We start from the raw sequence: 25,624 nt of genomic DNA, 5'->3' as shown, positions 1-25,624 counted from the left end.
TCCCAGAGACACTCCGGCCCCTGTTACCCGGAGCCGCCGCGGACGGCCTGTCATCCCCCCGCGCCTGCCTGACTTTGATTACTAGGGCGAATTCTGGGGGGGCTCATGTGGTGGACACGTATTGGGGATAGAATTCCCCCCAGGAACTAAGGGTTAAGTCAGGGTTGCCCTGGCAGGTTAACGCAGGGTTAAGTCATGGTTGTTCAGCCAGTTTTCTGATTATTCTTGCCACCTCCGCTCAGTCGAGCTGTGGTTTTGTTGTCTCTCTGATTTACCATTGATTAAAGAAAGTTGCCTACACGGCAAAGTGTGAACCTACGGTCTTCTCCGTTCCTTCGGCTCTACACTATAACAGATAAGTCAAATTTATCTATCAACTACAAGCAAAATTGATTTGTAATTTTGTAGGACCAGTCAGAAGTCAGGACATGCTTATGTGATGAGTTTTTGATGGATATATTGTTTTTATTTTCCCCCCTTTTTCTCCCCAATTGTATCCGTCCAAATAACCCCACTCTTTCGAGCCGTCCCGGTCGCTGCTCCACCCCCTCTGCTGATCCAGGGAGGGCTGCAGACTACCACATACCTCTTCCAATACATGTTGCGTCGTCAGCCGCTTCTTTTCACCTGACAGTGAGGAGTTTCACCAGGGGGACGTAGCGCGTGGGAGGATCACGCTATTCCCCCCCAGTTCCTCCTCCCCCCAAACAGGCGCCCCGACTGACCAGAGGAGGCGCTGGTGCAGCGACCAGGACACATACCTACATCCGGCTTCCCACCCACAGATACGGCCAACTGTGTCTGTAGGGACACCCGACCAAGCCAGAGGTAACACGGGGATTCAAACCGGCGATCCCCATGTTGGTAGGCGACGGAATAGACCACTATACTACCCGGACGCCGATTGATAATTTTTTTTAATCAAAATTAATATCTCATCTCATCTCATCTCATCGTCAGCTGGGGTTGGGTTGTGGTGGCAGCAAGCTAATAGTGAGAGAAAGTTAGCAGGAATTTGACCAATCTGGGAAGTGTTACCAATAAATTTCTTCACCAATGTGTTTCTTAAGGTGTGTAGTAACATGTATTAAAATGTTGAAATTCAACTCCCGGGGGTAACCTCCGAAAAAATTGCTCAAAGTCAGGGTACCGATAACAGATTTTCGAAAATTGAAAAAAGCTTAAATTGGACTTAACTTACGTTTGAGGGGTCAAACTAGGAATTTGTCATGATTCTAAGTTGATTGCAAGCATTTATTTTTCACCAAGACCCTGGTAGAAAAATTTTCACATCCACTTTCCCACTCATCATTCCCCCCCGCCCCCCCCATGCCGTAGAGGGCACCCGGCATGTTGAAGCCATTTACATCCTTTTTCTCTATTGATCACGGGCTGACTGAATATACTGCTTTCAACACCTGATACGTACGTATTCTCAACAATTTTTCTAACAAGCTGAAATGTTTCTCTGCACAACACTGATGATTCTCATTTGTTACATAAAAGGTATAACTTTGCTTGTTCTTGTTAGCTAGCTAACAGAAAGTAATATGATCGGCTAACGTAAATGTTAACTTCCACTAAAAGTTGTCATTACTAGCTTAACAATACTTGTTAGCTGGCTCATAGTTGTCATAAGTTGTCTGACTCTCATGTGTGTACTATACTCCAAAACCTACATCTGATTTATTTATTTAGTTAAATGCTAGCTGTGTGCTCCATTAACTACCTAGCTAGGTTAAAGTGGTGTAGCCTGTACTGCCTCAGAATTTTTTTTGATTTATTGTTACGGTTAAGCAAATCTATTCTTTGAAACCTCAGTACAATATTTCAGAAACTATGCCTCGATGACAGATTCGGTCTTTATTCTACTTTGTGTAGGCTATGGGTCTTCAGTAGGCTAATATGGAAGACGATGTGAACCCACCTCTGCTCAAGTGCTTCTTCTGTGAAGGCCTGGAAATGCCAGGTGAGAGAACTTCTAAAGGCTATGCTACTTTATTGAAACACGCAGAAGCCATGGAAAATGCTACAATTTTGGAGCATATGAAGAAGGATGAAAATGAAGGAAGACTTAGATACCACATAAAGTGTAAAGATTATTTGTACAACAAGTTTGTCAAGGTCACCAAGATGTCAGCTCAAGCATCAAAGGCAGAGGAAGAGACAGCAAAGCTGAAGTGAAGGCGCACTTGCTCTGAGTTCAGTGCATCAACTGCATGCACCTCTTCAAGTTCACGGTCCGTTCAGCTTCTGTACAAGAATGTATGCATTCTTTGCAACCCTGCTCATCTCTACGAACATAAACTAGCAGACGCTAGAAAGAAATATAGAGTGCCTGATAATGTGACTGCAGATAGACTAAAGGCAAGCTTGCTGAAGATAGCAAGGAGTCGTGGAGATGACTGAGGCACAGAAGTCCTTGGACATCTGGAAGGGATCAATGACTTAGTAGCAGAAGAAACCTTGTATCATTTGCACTGCAAACTTCTTTTTGAAAAGGGTAGGCCTTACTCCAAGACTGCAGATGAAGGACCAAGGAAGAGAGGACAAAAGAAAATAGATGATGAGCGAGAGGTTGTTTTTATTGAATTATGCGAATGGCTAGACACAGAACTCGAGCATGGGGTGATGACGCTTGACCAAGTCCACGAAAAGATGCAGCAGTTTGATCAGTCACCTGATAAGAGCCTCTCTTATTCAAAGAAATGGCTAAGGATGAAACTTCAAGAGAAATATCATGACACACTGTACTTCACATCACAGTCGAAAAGGTCAGATGTACTCTGCCTCAAAGGTAACACAAGCAACATTCTGTGAGAGCATCATGCTAATCTTCAGCAAGGAGATGAGAAGACACAAATCATAAAGACAGCACTAAAGTTCATATGCAAGGACATCGCCATGATTAATCTAGATCCAAAGTCATACCCCACTGCATACAGTATGGTTGATATCCAGAGTCAGCTGGCACTTGTTCCTGAGAGCCTCCAGATGTTCTTGAGACCAATAGTGAAGACCGATGAAAGAGTAGCTGTTTGGGGGCAGAACTTTATCAAGGCTCGTCGGCCTCGATCAGGAGCATTGCCATACCAAATGGGGCTTGCCATACAACTTGATCATAGATTTGGGTCAAAATGGATGATCGACAAGTTACACCAGCTAGGATACACTGAGTCTTACTCAGAGACACAAAACTACAAATACTGCTTCCTCAATGACAGGAATGGAGATGGCATCCCAGATACATCTGGCACACTTGATACCATTGTAGAAGAAACTGATGACCAGATCAATGATGAGGCTGCGATTGATGCCGCACTTGAGGATCCAACGGTTCCGACCGCTAGTGAAAGTGACAATCAGGTGGTCTCCATGGAGGTTGCGGAAGCAAACAATGCAGTCACTCAGTTCGTTGAGGACAATATAGATTTAAACATTGTCTCTGTCAGTGGAAACACACTGTTTCATTCAATGGGTTGGATCAAAGTCACCTCTCCAGCACCACCTTTGCCAGATCCGCATATTATAGCTGCTGTCCACAGGGTGAAATTAAAGGCACATGAGAAAGCTAAAATCCTGAAAGGAGCTCAAGTGAAGATACTCCCATTCACCAGCAGGAAACAGAAAGGAATCAGCTCCATCACGCTTCTCTCCATTGCTGAGCTCTCCTCTTCTGTGATGCACAACCAGCCTCTCCTCACACCAGGTGATACACTCTGGGCAGCAGGGTGGGTGATCAAAGCTCAACATCCTGACTTCCCACACCCCAACTGGAATGGCTGGATGAAGAGTATCCATGCAGACAATGTTAAACAGAGCACACAGATTGATTACCTCCCAGTCATTGAAGGTGACCCTAATGACCACAACACCATCTTCACCACACTCAAAGAGTGCATGCGACTCTCTGCAGACCGGGTCACTATTGTGACGTTTGATCTTCCAATCTGGCTGAAGGCTGTGGGCATCATAAAGCAGGCCAATCTACCTGTCATGCCGAGGCTGGGCGGATTTCACCTGCTGAAGTCCTACCTTGGATCCATAGGTAATATCATGGAAGATTCTGGATTACTAGAACTGGTCCAGCTGATTTATCCAGGAAGTACGACAGCCAGCCACATCTTGGATGGAGGGTGTTTTGACAAGGCAATCCGTGCTCACCTCCTCATTGATGCAGCCATCTATCAACACACCATGAAACATATCTTCAACGAGGATGAGCTTGGTGAAATGAGGATCTTAATTAAGAAGGTTGCTGATGGGAAGATGGGAGCCAGACACAGATTCACGAGTGACACTGTTTGAGCAGAGGTTTGAAGAAAAGTTCAAAAGACTTGCTGAAGGAGGAAGAACGCCCACACTCTGGGTGCAGTACCACCACATGGTAGATGTGATCAAGATGTTCATCCGGACTGAGCAGCTTGCAGACTACAACGGACACCTGTCCTGCATTGCTACCAAGATGCTGGACATCTTTGCTGCTGCGGGCCATCATCAATATGCTAAAGGCGCACAGCTGTACTGTCAACTTATGAAGGAACTTGAAATTTTGCCTGCTTACAAAGAGACCTTTGAAAGTTTCACTGCCCATGGAAACCATGTTGTACGTTACTCAAGCCATGATTGGTCTGGCACCTGGTGTGACATCTGCATCGAGCAAACATTAATGAAGGTAGCCAAATCAGAAGGTGGACTGAGCAGAGGGAGGATGAGAAACAGTAATTCAAGCCACAAGTGCTGGGTGCTCACCCTAAGTCACTTGGCAAAACACAGATGAAGCTGGATGCTGAAGCAGTTGAACTTGCCCTTCAATGGTTTGAAGAGAACAACCCATTCGACCACGATCGAGACAAGAATATGCTTGTATCTTTCTCTACAGGATTCACAAACACGGGGGATGACTCAGTCAATGCGGAGAGAGCAGCTGAAGTAGGTAGAGAGATGCAGATAAAGCTGGATGGACAGTCAGCAACATCAACCATGGAGGTGAAGTAAAACGTACAAGCCCTGTCATCACTCAGAAAGATTCCCAAGATCAATGAGAAGAAGATTCATCTTGACTCACTCAAGTTGTTGAACCGACTGATTATTTTTGCTCAACGGGATATGACAGTTGAGACAAGCTTGGAGAATGAGCTAACTCCCATCCCATTGTCCCTTTTAGGCAACAAAGATCACAAAATGAACAAGGCAAACAAGGCAGGGTTTTCCAAAACTAGCCTGAAGGAGTTGACTGATCCACTTGAACTCACTAACCAACCCTGTTCCACTTTGGTGGTTGATGGAGGATGGCTTCTCTACATGGTGAAGTGGGAACAAGGCCAGACTTGGCAGGAGATTGCCAACAGTTACCTAAGGTACGTGCAGCGTCTTGGCTGTAACTCTCAAAGGATTATTGTGGTCTTTGATGGCTATAACAGATCACCAAAAGATCATGACCACATCCGACGTAGCAAGAAATCATGCTGTGATCTCCAGATTCAACCAGATATGATGCACTGGACACCAAGAGCAAAGTTATTGGACAACATCCATAACAAGAGTGAACTCTTTCACCTCCTCTCCTCAACGTTCAGAAAACTTAACATCACTGTGGAGCAGACTGACAATGATGCTGACATTTCGATTGTGAGAGAGGCATTGGTTGCTGCTAAAGATGGCTCTGTTGAGGTCAGTAGTTTGTGTAGATATTTAACTTTCATTTGCGTAACTATTTCAAAATAAGAGTTTTGATTTTTAAAAATATTTTCACATGCTCTCTTTACAGTTGCGAGCAGAAGACGCAGACGTGCTGGTAATGCTGGTGCACCATAGCTCGAGCACCAACCACCCACTCTTCTTAACCACATCCAAGGGCTCTTATGATGTCAGGAAGATCCGGGAAGCTCTCTCAGAAAGAAAGAGACGCTACCTGCTCTTTTGTCATGCGTTCACTGGGTGTGATACAGTTTCTGCTATTTCTGGCCATGGGAAAACAACTCTGTTTGACAGGTAATAATAGTAGGCCTATAATAATAAAAGTAATTGTATTTTAGTGAAATATTTGTATATTGAAATATCTTTAAAAAACCTTGAAATGCACTTTTTCAGGTTTTGTGCAGGGGACATTGATAAACATATGGACATCTTCATGGACATTCATGCTACCAAGGGTGCAGTGGTTCAGGCTGGAACTGCGATCTTCCAATATATTTACAATGGACCAGGTACTACTCTGGGTGAAATTCGGTACACCATGTTCTCACGGAAGGCAGCGGCTGGGCTGATCAAACCAGAGACTTTTCCTCCAACAGAGGGTGCGGCTGCACAGCATTCTCTCCGTGCCTACCTACAGACCCGGGACTGGATTTTTCTACAGAGCATGTCTCTGGACCCCAGTGACTATGGATGGACATTCGGTGTTCATGGTTATGAGCCAGTTCCAACACTAGACCCAATGGCTCCTGAGGAGCTCCTCCAGTTCACAAGCTGTAATTGTAATGGAGATTGCAGCAACAGGCGATGCAGCTGCAAGAAGAATGGTGTCAAGTGCATCTCAGCATGTGGAGTTTGTAAAGGCATTACATGCAAGAATGGTATTCATGATGGTCTTGAAGAAGACTCAGACATTGACTTGTGAAGCATTTGACATGGATTTTCTCTGACTATTGCAACTATTGTAATAAATGCAAAAAAATATATATGCAAAAGTTGGCATGGCAGTTATTCCACTAAGGAGTAGATCTAGAGAAAATTAAATGCTAGCAATCAACTCGGAATCGTGAAAAAAAACAAAAGTAAGTCTCTACAGCATTGCTGTGATTTGTTATGATAAAAAATTATTTATCTAAATCTTTTTCAAAAAATCACCCTCACCCGGACTCCCCCCCTCCCCTACTTCCTCTCTATTTTACCACAATATTTTCAAAACAAAAAATGAAAATAAAAGAATAGATGAATTAAAGAACAAGGGTCTCTCACTGGGAGGGGGTGGATGGAAAGGGCCTTAAGAACGGGATAAAAAAATAAAAAGAATAAAAAATAAAAAATCTTTTAAAAATCATAAAAAAATCACACGAGTGAGTTAGAGACTTACCCCAAGAGACTTTTTTGTTCAGAAAATGATGTACAAAAATGTTTTGGTAGCCTTTTTTCCTAAACCGGAAGTTGATTTTTTTTAAATACTGGTATCAATACCCCAACTTTGATCAGGTTTTTTCAGGGTTTCCCCCTGGAGTTGAATTTCAACATTTTAATACATGTTATTACACACCTCTATGAACACATTCATGAAGAAATTTCTTGGTAATGCTTTACTTCCCAGATTTTCCTAACTTTCCCTCACTATAAGTAGGGCACTCCAGACATCCCTGTCCCCATCAACGCCCTCCAGCTCCTCCTGAGGGATCCCAAGGCATTCCCAGGCCAGATTGGACATGTAGTCCTTCCACCGAGTTCTGGGTCTACCCTGGGATCTCCTCCCATGGGCATGTCCAGATGTTTGACTGGTACCATGTTTTTAAGCATAAAACAATGCACATAAGTGCTGTAAATGCTGCAACAACTTTGCTAACCTTGTTCCATGTAGGCCAGCTTTACAACTTTGAGTAACACCCGACAAATTCATAAAATTCAAAAAATGACCATTGCACTTACCTTCTTCGTGTATTTTTTCCTTCTGCCTTGCTCCACTCATGATCAGAAGGTCAGTTGCTCAACCACAAAATCATTATGATTGGCTGCTCCACCAGAATGTGCATCACAATAATTTGTTGTTGCACACACTGCTGTTCCTTCACTTAAAAATCCCAAATTTTACATCGGAGGAAGTGAAAACAAATAGTGTGAAAAAGGCATGTGTAGCATGAGATTGTGAGATCTATGCAAATTGAATGAGTCTCACGCTCAATGCCTGAGAGTTGGCAGTATTGGCAAAACTAATGTTAACCACCTGTCAAGCAGAAACGGCACAATCTCCGCATCTGTCTTCATGCATTTCAACTCTCGGAGGTCTCTCCACCGTTGGAAAGCCTCAACAATGTTAATGCATCCAAGTTTCCTGGGACCCAGCACCCTTGCTGGAGAGAGAGTGGATCAATGCAAGTGGACCATGCCCACATATTTTGGTTCTGTCCACATATTCAACCTTTTTGGGAAAAAGTGGGACATTTGATATCTAGGATCCTGGGTTTTAATACTGATGTGTGTTTTCCTCTCTGTATCTTGGTGTTCCCCCTAAAAAACTTATGTAAAGGTGATGCCTATCGTCTGAAAAATGTCCTAGTAGCATCTAAAAAAAGCTGTCACTAATGTTGGCTGCAGAGAAATCCTCCAAATACGGACCTTTTTACTGGAATTGTCAATTATATATGCTCCATGGAAAAGACGACTTTCATCCTCCGTCTACAGAAAGACAAAGGGGGAAAATACTGCAAAAATGGGATTGCCACTTAAAGGAAACTGTTGTTGATCAGGGTTTTTTTTCCCCCCTCTCTTCTTTCTCACTAGGCAACATTGCTGAAATCCCTGTGTGATGACCTGTACCTGTATATCTGTCTTTGGTGTTGGATGATAACAAGCAAGACCTCTTGTTCTGTACTTTGTTTTTATTTTAAATGCTGTTAAAAATAAAAAGTGCTCTTCGCCCTTGCCTGATCACAGCACTTCTTTTTCAATTTTTGTTCTTCTGACCTTCTCTTCTTTGGCAGTTGCTCGGCTATCTCTCCTTGACAATACAATTATGTTGTGGAGTTTAGCTCGTTAACATGTGCCAGATTTACCGTCCCTCTCGCTCCTACTGCCCCCTTTCCCCCTGTCCTGTGTGCAAGAGGTTTTTTTTAATAACCCACACTGGGAATACCTGCCTCTGATTGGTTAAGGTCCAGGAATGCCTGCCTCTGATTGGTTAAGGTTATGGTGGGGTTAGAGTTAGCCAATCAGAGCTTTTGTCACACAGACCTTTGATCTAAAGTGGGTTGGAAAAACGCTACACGCATCCTTTGCATGAGCATATACGCCCCCTGTTGCTGATTGGCTGTAATAGTGTTGTGTGGCTCAGTTTGAGTCACTTTGTTTGTTTCCCATATACAAAGCCAGGGCATTCGCTGTGACATTCCCGGACAAGCAACCTAAGTACTATACCTGTGGCAATCTCATAAAACAGCTTCCTTGCAGTGGGTTTGGTAATTGAGGCTAACAATTTCAGGTAATCAAGTGACTACATTCAAAACACATTACTGCAGATGATAAATTGCTCTTGACTTCCTAAAAATGTTATGCATTAATTTATAGGAATGGGCATGAGTCCTTGCAGTAGCGTACTGTAGGGTTTCAGTCAGGGCCTTCAGTAACAAACTGTACCCCCCTTCTACACACACACACGCACACACACACATTTCTAATATGGGTGGCGATACAGCCAACACAGCCACATACAAAATACACTATCACACACTATATGCACTACTCCACCAACACCAACAAGACAGCTGATCTTCAACAACCACAACGCACACCACTGTGCACTATAGCAGCTATTGCAGCATCACTATCAGATCTTCCTTTATGTCACTCAGCAACCAGGTTGCACATGCACACCACATGACAAAAAAACATGTTTCCACAACTGATGTAGTGGTCACTGCGCAACTTCAACAAATTCAATAAATTATAGCCACAATATTGTCAGTGCACCACCTTCAGTACAATAAGAAAAATGTGCACACCAACCTGGAGTTGAAGTTCCACCTCACTTGAAAGACTCAAAATTCATCCAACATTCATCCAGTAATTTAGTTCATTTAGGAGAACGTGTAAAAAATGCAGACAATCCTCCCGGATCTGCAAATAACACAAAGTAGATCGGCAACAAGATCGTCAGTAGCTGTGAATGCGGCAGCCATTGTGCTTAGTTTGCTCACAACCTGCCAAACGCTCAGGTTCAAAGTTGATAATGACACCAGGGGCTAGCACCAATACATCGCAGGGCCCCCGGGGCATTTTGTCACTACACATAAAAATTTGATTGGTTGATGATATGGTCAGTCATTGTAATCAGTTTACAGCTTCGAGCTTCAATGAATACTACTAGTGCTGGTCCAAGGTGCTGTGATGCATTTAGATGACATAGGAAATCCCTGCACAGCCCCACCAGAAAACAAGTAATTGAATTCAGACACATTTCAGGCACACATCAATTTAACTATGAAAAACACATTTTGATTTTGACAGGGCCAGCAGAGTTGGCTCTGATAACCCTGAATGCCCACCACTGCAAATACTCGATTTGGATGTCAGCATTTGTTCAACGTATAGGGTAAGTGCATTTTTTTTCCTGCTATTAAAAAAAAAAAAGTAAATTGACCCTGTTCTATATCAAAAGTTTACATTTTCTGGACAGGACGCAGTGATGTAACTGCTATCTATGAATATCAGCACAGGTATAGGTACTCTATAATAATTTAATGCAAGTACCAGAATATGGAAATTATTTTAAATTTCCATATTCTAGTACTTGAATATAAACTAAAATATGGCATCCACGGCTTTACCTGTGCCCCCGGCAATAGGGTTAGTGGTTGTGTCAGAAAGGGCAGCCGACGTAAAATTTTGCCCAATCATTATGTAGACTGACAAGGCTGCCATCAGTGCTGTGCCCTCACAGGGTACCAATGGAAACTATCAAATCCGCTGTGGCGACCCCTGGAAAAAAGGGAACAAGCCGAAAGAAGCAGAACAAGACTAGAATATGGAAATGCCCATAACAATTAATTTACAGAATCTCTGAAAGAGCTTTTCTCACACGGTGGTATGACTTGTGTGACTGGGATATTAGAGGACGCAGACTGGGTGAGTTTCAATTTAAAAATTCAGACACAGTGTTATGATGAATAGGCTATTTTTCAATAAATCTTCTACTACTACTACTACTACTTTTGGCTGCTCCCATTAGGGGTTGCCACAGTGGATCGTCCGTTGTCATTTCTTCCTGTCCTCTGCATCTTCCTCTGTCACACCAGCCACCTGCGTGTCCTCTTTAACCACATCCATAAACCTACTTGTTGGTCTTCCTCTTTTCCTCTTCCCTGGCCGCTCCATATTCAGCATCCTTCTCCCAATATACCCAGCATCTCTCCTCCACACATGTCCAAGCCATCTCAATCTTGCCTCTCTTGCTTTGTCTCCAAACCGTCCAACCTGAGCTGTCCCTCTAATATACTCGTTCCTAATCCTGTCCTTCTTCGTCACTCCCAGTGAAAATCTTAGCATCTTCAACTCTGCCACCTCCAGCTCCGCCTCCTGTCTTTTTGTCAATGCCACTGTCTACAAACCATACAACATAGCTGGTCTCACAACCATATTGTAAACCTTCCCTTTAAGTCTTGCTGGTACCCTTCTGTTGCAAAGCACTCCTGACACTCGTCTCCAGCCACTCCACTCTGCCTGCACTCTCTTCTGCACTCACCGTTACTTTGGACAGTTGACCCCAAGTATTTAAACTCATATGCCTTCGTCACCCCTACTCCTTGCATCCTGACCATTCCACTGTCCTCCCTCTCATTCACGCATAGGTATTCCATCTTGCGCCTACTGACTTTCATTCCTCTTCTCACCAGTGCATACCTCCACCTCTCCAGGCTCTCCTCAACCTGCACCCTACTCTCGCTACAGATCACAATGTCATTCGCAAACATCATAGGCCACGGAGACTGCTGCCTGGTCTCATCAGTCAACCTGTCCATCACCATTGCAAACAAGAAAGAGCTCAGAGCCAATCCTTGATGTAATCCCACCTCCACCTTGAACCCATCTGTCATTCCAACCGCACACCTCACCACTGTCACACTTCCCTCATACATATCCTGCACCACTCCTACATACTTCTCTGCAACTCCCAACTTCCTCATACAATACCACACCTCCTCTCTCAGCACCCTGTCATATGCTTTCTCTAAATCCACAAGACACAATGTAACTCCTTCTGACCTTCTCTATACTTCTCAATCAACATTCTCAAAGCAAACATTGCATCTGTGGTGCTCTTTCGTGGCATGAAACCATACTGCTGCTCGCTAAGCATCACCTCTCCTCTTGACCTAGCTTCTATTACTCTTTCCCATATCTTCATGCTGTGACTGGTTGACTTTATACTACCTCTGTAGTTGCTACAGCTCTGCACATCGCCCTTACTCTTGAAAATCGGTACCAGTATGCTTCTTCTCCACTCCTCAGGCATCCTCTCACTTTCCAAGATTGTGTTAAACAATCTAGTTAAAAAATCCACTGCCATCTCTCCTAAACATCTCCATGCTTCCACAGGTATGTCATCAGGACCAACTGCTTTTCCACTCTTCATCCTCTTCATTGCTAACCTCACTTCCGCCTTGCTAATCCACCACTCTTCCTGATTCACTATCCCTACATCATCCAACCTTCTCTCTCTCTCATTTTCTTCATTCATCAGCCCCTCAAAGTATTCCTTCCACCTTCTCAGCACACTCTCCTCGCTTGTCAACACATTTCCATCTCTATCCTTGATCATCCTAACCTGCTGCACATCCTTAATAGCTCAGTTCCTCTGTCTAGCCAATCAGTACAAGACCTTTTCTCCTTCCTTAGTGTCTAACCTCTCATACAACTCACCATACGCCTTTTCCTTTGCCTTTGCCAAAGGCTTTGAGGTGACTGCATGGCAAGGGGGAATGACAGGGTCTGAACTGACATGAGCGTTAAGGTGTACTCACACTAGGTGATCCATACCGTGCCTGAGCACGTTTGAACCCCAAAGTCCAGTTTATTTGACTAGTGTGATCGTTCCATACCGTGCCATGGCCTGCTTGAAAAGGTGGGCTCAGGCATGGTTCAGTTGGACTCGGGCATGGTATGCATCTAGTGTGATCGCTAACCGTGTCAGAGCACAGAACGCTATAACATCAATTATGCAAAAATCCCATTTAAAAAACATCCTTATGCGTGCAGCACAATTTACTGAAAATTGTTGCACTGCATAATTGATAAATCTATAAGACAAGTGAGAGGGTCATGTCTCACCATGCCCAAAACGATAAGCCACAAGGTAAATAAAATCATAAACTCCATTGTGCTACGTGAAAGCGCATCTCTTTGACACAAAAAGTCCCATCGTGATGACGTAAGCGTGCCCAGGCCTGGAACGTTAAGCACAATGTGAGTGCAGGCCAGCTGGGAAGTGGGGAGGGGCACAGTCGTGCTCGGGCACAGTACAAGGCAACTGTGCCTAGTGTGAGTACCCCATAGTGACATGGCATGAGAACAAACCCCAGATGAAAATAACTTATAGCTAGGGGAATTCGTGACACTCTTGTTAGATTTCATTTCTAACTTAAAACAGGATTTAGACTTAGAAGGGACCCTGTTGTATTAATAAATTAACATTGAGAAGGTAAACCAAAAAGCTATGCTCCCTTGTCAATTTCCCCCATAGCTTATTACAAAATGAAGAAAAATCTTATGGGCTGAGATAATGCAAAAAATAACAATTTCTGTCACTCATTTTTATTTGGCTATATTAAATTCATCGTACTCTGTGTAGCTGCTAGAGTGAAGGTGTTAGCTACTGTATAACTCATACTTATTCTAAACAGATTTGCTCTGATGAATGTGAGCGATGGTACCACAAGAAGTGCATGAACATGTCAGACAGCGTATATGAGAAACGGACTGAAACACATTGGCGTTGTTATTTCTGTTAGCTAAATGAACATAGCACAGGTGAGAAATGGACACATATTGGCTATGATTGCCTTTAAATGCTCACAGTTAAGCTAATGATGTTTTGAGTTTTACCTTTATGTTAATCAAATTAATACATTGTTAAACGTTTATCTATTATTAGGAAATAAATCTCAGTAGAAGATACTGAATAGTAACACAATTTCATGTCTTATTTTCCTAGATGATCAAAGCCAATAAAAAAAATTATATCAATGTATTGCATTGTGTTACCAGTTGACACAGGTCATAAGTTTCATGAAATTCATGCATTAATTAAGAATCTATATACTGTAGTATTGGGGTGTGGTTTCTGAGCCTGTTTGAAGCAGCTGTGAATGTGATGGTACATAGATGAAGCTGCAATAATTACCACTAACATCTATTTAGAATCAAAGAAAGTTGAATCAGTTCATGTTGACACAATGTTGACAGAAACATTTCATCACTCATCTAAGTGACCCCTTCAGTGTGGCCAGACTGAATAGGTCACTTAGATGAGTGATGAAAGGTTTCTGTCAATCAATGTGTCCAGATGAACGGATTCAACTTTCTTTGATTTTCTTACCTGGATTGTTGAACATTCAAAGACATCTATTTAGTATGTGTCTTGCAGTGTGGTTGGGGTCAGACTACACCTGACCAAGTACACATGTAACAAGGAGTGGAAAGTCATTAAGACATGTTTTAACAGTGGCTGTTACATCATATTTCCATTTGTGGCCTGTTTGTGTGTTTATAAGATACCATATTACAACAAACTTTATTACACATACTATTCCACTCTGATGTACCAAGATACATGTGCATATATCTTTGTAGCACAGCGAGATCAGGATTTCTGCAGGTGTCTGTAGCAAAGGACCAGCTTGGAGTGTGAACTCCAACCAACGTGATAATATGCTCTAAAGGGGGAAGAACTTTCACCGGAGCAATTTGTGGGACTGATCCAGAGGCTGTGCAGGATGCTCTTTGTGGTATTGTAGTTTGACACAATAAGTATTCTTCTAAGTCCCCGTTATTGGCAACAAATTTCCTCCAATGGAGGACAAATTATTGATCTATCTATTCTGCTTCTATGGCATTATATTGACCAGTTTATTTAGCCTGTCAGTGTGATAATAGTGCTAGTTTTCTGCCAAGCTCTCTGGCAATTACCAATGCATACCATTGCTCATTTTCTATATTAATTTGGTGACTTATTACATAATTAACAATGAATTAAAAAAACAAACTTTTAAAAAAAAACAAACAAACTAGGGACCATGTCCAAGAGAAGATAATATTATGAGTAGTGCAAAAGTTGTTTCATGATTTATTTATTATTGTTGCATACCTTTGTTCTTTTTCTCATAATAGGCTATGTTATTCATTGGGTGCCTTATATGTGTAATAATGACACAAGCAAAAACTAGGGACCTTGTCTGATAGAAGGGGGTATTCTGAGCAGTAGGGAAGTTGTTTCATGACTATATCTATTATCGTTGCATAACTTTGCTCTTTTTCTATAAAAGGCTACGTTAGTCATTGGGTGCCTTATACACATGTAATAATGACACAAGCAAAAACAGAAAATTAGTGATCAGGGTGTCTCTAGCATGGAAAGCCTGGTGGAGCACAATAAACTCTTTATGGGCAGCATCCAACTCATCAAACTACACACAAACCTACTTGCTCAGTGAATCCAAATACAAATGCACCTCATCATGAATGAAATCACAAATCGCACATTAACGTATCATGGTGCAGGAGTTAGCGGAAGTGGAGACAGGGATATAAGTGACATCTTCAATAACAGCATTTGATCACAAACAACTGGTATATTGCCTTGTTATACAGCCTCAAATTACAAATCCAAAGTTATCAAGCAGCAGGGATTAAATTGGGATTTGCTATGTGGGGGGTTCTGTGGTTTCAGGGTTGCCATGGGTGCACATAGACTATAAAATCTGATTGATATCATTTGACAAACTGTAAATAAAATATAACACACTACAGCTGATGATGATAAAAAAATTTCTGTAAGTGCACTCTCCTGCGTATCTGTATCAATGCTGTTGGTGCCACTAGAGAAAATAATAATACAAAGTAATATGAATAGAACAGACTCTTTAACAGTATCATTAATCTGGAATTGATTTACATCTTACAAATATGCACAGGCTATCAACACCTTTTCAAATTTCCAAACCTTTCTCTCCCACTGATAGAGATTGTTGGCTACCAAAAGATTGGAGGCAACCTGCCACAAACTCAAATCATTGTATTAGCACAATATCAGAGCAATTCACAGTCTGTTATCAAACCTGCCAATTTCTCACCTATTTTTCTTCCTACCTGGCCATCCACTTACGCCAGATACTGGCTTCCAGCCCAACATAATTAATAGAACGGTTCATATCAACACACGTTTACAAAATTAATCCTAGCAAAATGGCACTGGCTGCATACAGTAGAAGAGTAACTTAGCCGGTGTACTGATACGTATTACTACCCATATCTAGCTAGCTAAAATACGTTACTTGTTTATCTGAGTTTGCCTTGATTTAAAACTAAAAAAAAAGAAAAATGATGTGAAGTAAAAGAAGAAGAGGAAGAAGAAGAAGAAGACAACGACACTTTATCATTGTACATGCATACAATGAAATTCGTTGTATGCATGTACAGTGATAAGTAAAGCGAAACGAAAAAAATAAATAAAACGAACATTTTCTGCATTTCATCCATCCTATGCTAGGAGCAGTGGGCAGCCACAGTGCAGAGCCTGGGGACCAACTCCAGTTCTTTTTTCCTATTGCCTTGGTCAAGGGCACAGGCAGGAGTATTAACCCTAACATGCATGTCTCTGATCTTTGATGGTGGGAGGAAACTGCAACACCCAGTGGAAACCCATGCAGACACATGGAAAACATGCAAACTCCACACAGAAAGGAACTGGGGCGGCCTGGAGTTTGAACCCAGGATCTTCTTGCTGTGAGACAACTGCACTAACCACTGGGCCACCATGCTGCCCAGCTGCTGATATATAATGAATGACCACGGTTGCTGGTTTGTAGCTAACAAAGTTTGCAGCAGTTTGCAAAAAAAAAAAAAATCAATGTTGATAGAAGAAACATTGTTTAGTGGAAATATCAGACGAACTGCGTGGTATACTCACTCCTGCCATGGTGAGGACATTTTCCTATAATATAATATATGTATTCTTTTAACAATAAAGGCAGAGTAAAATGTATGAATAAATCAATTGTTGACGGAAGATGTTTTAGTTTTGTTTTTTTTCCGTCTGATGACATGATATGGATAGCCCTGGCCCAATTTAATCCCTGTCAAGCAGTATACGATCACTGTGGTCTGCAACTGTAATAACATTCAAAGCAACATTTCACCTATTGCTTTCCGGGCCTTGACCTACAGCCAAAATAACACGCCTTGTAATCATGCAAAATAGATTTACCAATGACGTTCATTGCTTGAAAAGAAAAGATGCATGACAATCTTTCATCTGGGCAAACTTGTCAATAACTTTTCTTTCTAAATCCACCATCCATGAATGAATTAATCTTCAACTGATAACACAGCAAGTGCATTTAACCTCTGTTGTCCGATGGTGTTGCTTGTAGCTGCATAGCAACGCTGATACTGTAAATGACATTTCATAAACTATGTCATTCTATTATTTTTACTGGCTGCTCTCAGCATGGGGCCAACATGATTGTGCCCCACAGCTCATTATTGAAAGCGTGTTGAACATGTGCACAGTGTTTTCAACTACTCACTTGGTTAAACGTATGCTGACAGACTGGCCCCACACTCATCAACAAAGACTGTTAGGGGAAGTACTGACCTTTACGCAACAGGTACAGGAAGACATTTGGAATGTATTGGACAGCGCTATCATTGTAATAGGCAATAAACACGCAATAATGTTAATTACGAAGAATATATACACTACCGTTCAAAAGTTTGGGATCACCCAAACAATTTTGTGTTTTCCATGAAAAGTCACACTTATTCACCACCATATGTTGTGAAATGAATAGAAAATAGAGTCAAGACATTGACAAGGTTAGAAATAATGATTTGTATTTGAAATAAGATTTTTTTTACATCAAACTTTGCTTTCGTCAAAGAATCCTCCATTTGCAGCAATTACAGCATTGCAGACCTTTGGCATTCTAGCTGTTAATTTGTTGAGGTAATCTGGAGAAATTGCACCCCACGCTTCCAGAAGCAGCTCCCACAAGTTGGATTGGTTGGATGGGCACTTCTTTGAGCAGATTGAGTTTCTGGAGCATCACATTTGTGGGGTCAATTAAACGCTCAAAATGGCCAGAAAAAGAGAACTTTCATCTGAAACTCGACAGTCTATTCTTGTTCTTAGAAATGAAGGCTATTCCATGCGAGAAATTGCTAAGAAATTGAAGATTTCCTACACCGGTGTGTACTACTCCCTTCAGAGGACAGCACAAACAGGCTCTAACCAGAGTAGAAAAAGAAGTGGGAGGCCGCGTTGCACAACTGAGCAAGAAGATAAGTACATTAGAGTCTCTAGTTTGAGAAACAGACGCCTCACAGGTCCCCAACTGGCATCTTCATTAAATAGTACCTGTTAGAGCCTGTTTGTGCTGTCCTCTGAAGGGAGTAGTACACACCGGTGTAGGAAATCTTCAATTTCTTAGCAATTTCTCGCATGGAATAGCCTTCATTTCTAAGAACAAGAATAGACTGTCGAGTTTCAGATGAAAGTTCTCTTTTTCTGGCCATTTTGAGCGTTTAATTGACCCCACAAATGTGATGCTCCAGAAACTCAATCTGCTCAAAGAAGTGCCCATCCAACCAATCCAACTTGTGGGAGCTGCTTCTGGAAGCGTGGGGTGCAATTTCTCCAGATTACCTCAACAAATTAACAGCTAGAATGCCAAAGGTCTGCAATGCTGTAATTGCTGCAAATGGAGGATTCTTTGACGAAAGCAAAGTTTGATGTAAAAAAAATCTTATTTCAAATAAAAATCATTATTTCTAACCTTGTCAATGTCTTGACTCTATTTTCTATTCATTTCACAACATATGGTGGTGAATACGTGTGACTTTTCATGGAAAACACAAAATTGTTTGGGTGATCCCAAACTTTTGAACGGTAGTGTATATATATCCATCCATCCATCCATCCATTATCTTAACCACTTATCCTGCTCTCAGGGTCGCAGGGATGCTGGAGCCTATTCCAGAAGTCATTGGGCGGCGGGTGGGGAGACACCCTGGACAGGCCGCCAGGCCACACTGGGCCCACACACACACACACACACACACACACACACACACATTTCATTCCTAGGGACAATTTAGTATGGCCAGTTCAAATGACTTGCATGTCTTTGGACTGTGGGAGGAAACCGGAGCCCCCAGAGGAAACCCACACAGACAAGGGGAGAACATGCAAACTCCCCACAGAGGACGACCCAGGATGACCCACCTAGGTTGGACTACCCCAGGGCTCAAACCCAGGACCTTCTTGCTGTGAGGTGACCACGCTAACCACTGCACCGCCGTGCCACCAAATACACACACACACACAAACACACGCACACACACACATATACACTACCGTTCAAAAGTTTGGGATCACATTGAAATGTCCATATTTTTGAAGGAAAAGCACTGTACTTTTCAATGAAGATAACTTTAAACTAGTCTTAACTTTAAAGAAATACACTCTATACATTGCTAATGTGGTAAATGACTATTCTAGCTGCAAATGTCTGGTTTTTGGTGCAATATCTACATAGGTGTATAGAGGCCCATTTCAAGCAACTATCACTCCAGTGTTCTAATGGTACAATGTGTTTGCTCGTTGGCTCAGAAGGCTAATTGATGATTAGAAAACCCTTGTGCAATCATGTTCACACATCTGAAAACAGTTTAGCTTGTTACAGAAGCTACAAAACTGACCTTCCTTTGAGCAGATTGAGTTTCTGGAGCATCACATTTGTGGGGTCAATTAAACGCTCAAAATGGCCAGAAAAAGAGAACTTTCATCTGAAACTCGACAGTCTATTCTTGTTCTTAGAAATGAAGGCTATTCCATGCGAGAAATTGCTAAGAAATTGAAGATTTCCTACACCGGTGTGTACTACTCCCTTCAGAGGACAGCACAAACAGGCTCTAACCAGAGTAGAAAAAGAAGTGGGAGGCCGCGTTGCACAACTAAGCAAGAAGATAAGTACATTAGAGTCTCTAGTTTGAGAAACAGACGCCTCACAGGTCCCCAACTGGCATCTTCATTAAATAGTACCCGCAAAACACCAGTGTCAACATCTACAGTGAAGAGGCGGCTGCGGGATTCTGGGCTTCAGGGCAGAGTGGCAAAGAAAAAGCCATATCTGAGACTGACCAATAAAAGAAAAAGATTAAGATGGGCAAAAGAACACAGACATTGGACAGAGGAAGACTGGAAAAAAGTGTTGTGGACGGATGAATCCAAGTTTGAGGTGTTTGGATCACAAAGAAGAACGTTTGTGAGACGCAGAACAAATGAAAAGATGCTGGAAGAATGCCTGACGCCATCTGTTAAGCATGGTGGAGGTAATGTGATGGTCTGGGGTTGCTTTGGTGCTGGTAAGGTGGGAGATTTGTACAGGGTAAAAGGGATTCTGAATAAGGAAGGCTATCACTCCATTTTGCAACGCCATGCCATACCCAGTGGACAGCGCTTGATTGGAGCCAATTTCATCCTACAACAGGACAATGACCCTAAACACACCTCCAAATTGTGCAAGAACTATTTAGAGCAGAAGCAGGCAGCTGGTATTCTATCGGTAATGGAGTGGCCAGCGCAGTCACCAGATCTGAACCCCATTGAGCTGTTGTGGGAGCAGCTTGACCGTATGGTACGCAAGAAGTGCCCATCCAACCAATCCAACTTGTGGGAGCTGCTTCTGGAAGCGTGGGGTGCAATTTCTCCAGATTACCTCAACAAATTAACAGCTAGAATGCCAAAGGTCTGCAATGCTGTAATTGCTGCAAATGGAGGATTCTTTGACGAAAGCAAAGTTTGATGTAAAAAAAATCTTATTTCAAATACAAATCATTATTTCTAACCTTGTCAATGTCTTGACTCTATTTTCTATTCATTTCACAACATATGGTGGTGAATAAGTGTGACTTTTCATGGAAAACACAAAATTGTTTGGGTGATCCCAAACTTTTGAACGGTAGTGTATATAACTTCTTATTACTTGTTACACTGAATTGATCATGTCGTGCACTGGTGACATCTGGTGCCGGCCCCTAATGTAGAGACGCCGTTGCTAGAGACCATGCCAAAGAGAAGGGAGCATTCTGTGTAGTACAAAAGATTTTTCATGACTGTATCTGTTATCGTTGCCTTTGCTCATTATCTCACAATAGGCCATGGTATTAATTTGGTGCTTTATACACATGTAATAATGAGACAAGCAAAAACTGAGAAAACTAGTGACTGTGTCTGATAGAAGGGAGTATTGGGAGCAGTAGAAAAGTTGTTTCATGGCTGTATCCGTTATTGTTGTGTACCTTTGCTCCTTTTCTCATATCTGGCTATAGTATTCATTAAGTGCCTTACTACACTTTTACTAAAGACCCAGTCAAAAATCAAACAATAATAGAAGGACAGAACTTTCATTTGACAAAATCTTTACGTCAGCGGGGTGCATTTTGTTGCATACCTGTTGGAACCATTGGAATGCATTGTTTTTTGTTTTCGTAATTATTCTGGGTTTTTTCACCATGTATACTTTCAGGTATTTCATTAGGCTACTTGTTACAGAACTACTAGAGTGTGTCTTTTTTTAAGTGTGAGTTGACCCCCCCCCCCCCATATTCCTTTGTGTCTTTTTTGAGACGGTCTCTTGGCGTCTGGACGGAGAGTCGGATAGGTCTTAACGGAGATCGGTGTTTCAGTTCATGAATCTTTATTAAGTGCTCAATATCAACATCCATAACAATCGGTGAATTGCCGACCTTAATTCGGGGGAATACACACACTTAGTCTTTTGTCCTTCGCCAGTGGATCATAAATATATCATTGATTTGGATCGTTTTAGTTGCATCGAGGAGAAATCTGTCTCAAGTCCGAATGTCTATAAAAACAACTTCACCGCAGTCACGGGGATCACACTTGCACAAAGGTCCACATCACGCACAGGTGCTTGGATCCCGACAACTGCAGCTTGCAGTCACGTGACACTTTATCCATCCATCCATCCATCCATTATCCTGACCGCTTATCCTGCTCTCAGGGTCGCGGGGATGCTGGAGCCTATCCCAGCAGTCATTGGGAGGCAGGCGGGGAGACACCCTGGACAGGCCGCCAGGCCATCACAGGGCCAACACATTCACACCTAGGGACAATTTAGTACGGGCGATTCACCTGACCTACATGTCTTTGGGCTGTGGGAGGAAACCGGAGCACCCGGAGGAAACCCACGCAGACACGGGGAGAAAATGCAAACTCCACACACAATTTATTGTAACAATAGTATTGTTGTTCCGGGGTCCAATTTGAGTGTGACACACTACAAGAGTAAACTGGCTTGAGCTGAATGTAACGTGCAGTCTGTTTATCTGAATAAAGACATAAGTAAGCAAGTTTAAAAAAAAGGAAAAAGAAAAAGTGGAATGTATATGCCGCTTATTTGAATACAATGTTTAGTTATGTGTATCTGTATTTATAATTTAAGTGACAGGGTAGTTTCTGGAAAAGAGGATTTTATTTGTTGTGATACTGAAATTCATATCCGTAATGATGTTAAGCATGCAAGTTTTTTTTGTTTAAAGATAATATTGATCACCGATAATAAGTGATATGTTAAGAGTAAGGGACTTGACTGGAAAAAAAGAAAGAAAAGCTATAACGATAGTATTGTTGTTCCTAGTTTGTTGTTCCGGGGACCAATTTGAGTGTGACACACTATAAGAGTAAGCTGGCTGGAGCTGGACGTAACGTGCAGTCTGTTTATGTGAATAAAGACATAAGTAAGCAAGTTCCAAGCGCTTTAACCGTCCATTCTGTATAGTTGAAGAAGAACAGAACAGAATGACACATTTATATCTATAATAAAAATGTCCACGCACCAAATGCATCTCCGGAAGACAAGTACGCTATGCTGCATACATCCAATATATTCTTTCATATAAATATAAAGCCGTTCAACAGACATCCATGATTTTTTTTCTCTTGAATGAACAGCGTAAACGCGTGACGTCGGAAATTTCTAAGTGGAGTTGTTCCGAGTTGACTTGAATGCAGCATCAGTGAATCGTTGAATCGTTTGCATATATGCTGCTCATCCGCTAACTACAGCAGTCTTTCCACTCAATGCACCTTTACGCATTACTCACCGGAGGTCCTTCTGGGGGACTGGGAACCGCGTCGTCGGTCAGGCGAAGCCGGACGGAATATCCCATTTGCACCTCAGTGTAGTTTCTGAAGCATTCGGGTGAGAAATGGTTAGCGCAAACCCGCAAATTGCTTGTTTTTGTGTCCTCTGGGTAGCCCACTATCTGCAGCCATCGGCGAGACCGCGAAGAGTCAGTAGGGAATGAAAACAGCTTCGTGGTGCTCTGACAGGACCGATAGGCACATTTTAAATTGACCATTCTGGTAAATTTGAAAAAGAAGAGTGCAACTTGCAACTGGAAGAAAACTAAGCCACTGGTAAAATATACTGCTCGTTAACGCAACAATCCCTACGTAAACACGACACTGCGCATGCTCGGGAACTTCCCGGCGCGCCAATACGAGAATGAACAGTAACGTAGGTGAGACTACCGGGTACTGATATCCATCCATCCATCCATCCATCCATTATCCAAACCGCTTATCCTACTCAGGGTCGCGGGGATGCTGCAACCTATTAATAATTTCACTCTTTGCAAAATTATTTTCACAAAGAATGGTCTGTTTCTGTTCTGTGATGTCCTGACGGCTTGTCCAGGGTGTCTCCTCGCTTGCCGCCCACTGGCTGCTGGGACAGGCTCCAGCATCCCCGCGACCTTAAGAGCAGGATAAGCGGTTTGGAGAATGAATGAATGGTCTGTTTCATAGTCTGACCACAATGACAATTTTGAGACGGGGGGTGGGGGTGGCAATAGAAAACATGAAGCGGTCGGATTTGGTACAACCGTATTTATAGAGTAGGACCCGGCTGCAGCTCATGGAACGAGACTGGGCTATACATGGGGCGGCCCCGGGCGGGGCTACACGTATAGCCCCCTAACCCTAACCTGTAGCCTCGTCCCTTACTGTCGGCTGCAGCTGGACGTACTTGTATATATTGTAGCGTGCATGGATAAGTAGACACGTTGGTCTTTGACTAACGGGTCGGATGCTTTAGTCGACTGGTTAACGTTGTCGCTTGCGGAGTGAGAGACCCCGGTTCGCGTCCCGGTCTGTGGCGACGGTCTCCCAAACTGCCCCCCGAATTCGCTACATTGGTGTCAGAAGTGGGATGGTGAGACCGTGAGGTCATCGGAAGCGCGTGCGCCCAGAGGCGTGAGGGAGCCGACCGAAAGAGGGGGATAGTGTAACGTGCATCGATAAGTAGCCACGTTGGTCCTTGACTAATGGGTCGGAACCTTTAGTAGACTGGTTAACGTTGTCGCTTGTGGAGTGGGAGATATGGGTTCGCTTCCCGGCTGTGGCGACGGTCTTCCGGACTGCCCCCGAATTCGCTATAATATTGTAACGATCACGGATGAATAGGCGCTGTTGCCCTTGGCTAATGGGTCGAACCCTTTAGCCCACTGGTTAACGTTGTCGACCGCGGTGCGGAATAAACGAGTTCGCGCCCCGGCTGTGACGGTCCGGCCGGGGACGCCCTACCCGAAGGAAGGGGGCAATGTAACGATCACGGATGAATATGCTCGGTAGCCCTTGGCTAACGAGTCGGACGCTTTATTCGACTGGTTAACGTTGTCGCCTGCGGTGCGGGAAATCTGAGTTCGCGACCCGGCTGTGACGGTCCGGCCGGGCTGCCCCCCGAATTCGCTACATTGATGTCAGAAGTGGGATGGTGAGATCGTGAAGGACCGTGAGCCCATCGGAAGCGTTTCCCGAAGGAGGGGGGTAGTGTAACGTATACGAATAAGTAGACACGTTAGCCCTTGGCTAACGGGTCGGACCCTTTAGTCGAATGGTTAACGTTGTCGCCTGCGGTGTGCCGGGCCGTTGTGGTGAGGAATGAGCTGAGCCCGGAGTCAAAGCTCTCAATTTACCAGTCAGTCTTCGTTCCAATCCTCACCTATGGTGATGAGCTTTGGGTAGTGACCGAAAGGGTGAGATCGCGGATACAAGCAGCTGAAATTAGTTTCCTCCGTAGGGTGTCTTGGCTCAGCCTTAGAGATAGGATGAGGAGCTAGGGCATCCGGAGGGTGCTCGGAATAGAGCCGCTGCTCCTTCGCGTCGAAAGGAGCCAGTTGAGGTGGTTCGGGCATCTGATTAGGATGCCTCCTGGGCGCCTTCCTTTGGGGGTTTACGGCACGGCCAACTTGGAGGAGACCCCGGGGTAGAACCAGAAGGTGCTGGAGGGACTACAAGTCCAATCTGGCCTGGGAACACCTTGGGATCCCCCAGGAGGAGCTGGAGGGCGTTGCTGGGGAGAGGGACGTCTGGAGTGCCCTACTTAGCTTGCTGCCACTGCGACCCGACCCCGGAAAAGCGGCTGAAGATGAGATGAGATCCACTCTATGTAACCAGGTTAAAATTAATGTTTTTATTTTATTTTGTTTGAGTATGAAATATCACCAAATCCTGTCTGTGTGCTGTTATTTGTGTTTACTACATTTTATGTTATGTCATTATTTACTTTTATGTATGTTTTACAACGACCGTCATATACGTGTACTGTCGCTTTAA

The 25,624-nt window shown here is 43.2% G+C and overlaps 1 protein-coding gene across 1 annotated transcript in view; it reads right to left on the bottom strand.

Annotated features, from left to right (window-relative positions):
• LOC130110415 (uncharacterized) overlaps window positions 1-23,461 on the bottom strand; it is a 59,395-nt gene extending 35,934 nt beyond the window's left edge. The window contains exon 1 of the mRNA XM_056277506.1: window positions 23,110-23,461. Coding sequence (XP_056133481.1) covers window positions 23,110-23,367 — 258 coding nt within the window. The 5' untranslated portion in view covers window positions 23,368-23,461. The remainder of the gene's footprint in view (window positions 1-23,109) is intronic.
• Window positions 23,462-25,624: the final 2,163 nt, after the last annotated feature.

Source organism: Lampris incognitus, chromosome 3, assembly GCF_029633865.1.
Source record: "Lampris incognitus isolate fLamInc1 chromosome 3, fLamInc1.hap2, whole genome shotgun sequence".
Taxonomy (NCBI): Eukaryota; Metazoa; Chordata; class Actinopteri; order Lampriformes; family Lampridae; genus Lampris; species Lampris incognitus.
The sequence above is the reverse complement of the archived record's forward strand: the minus strand, read 5'-3'. Positions and strand labels throughout refer to the sequence as shown.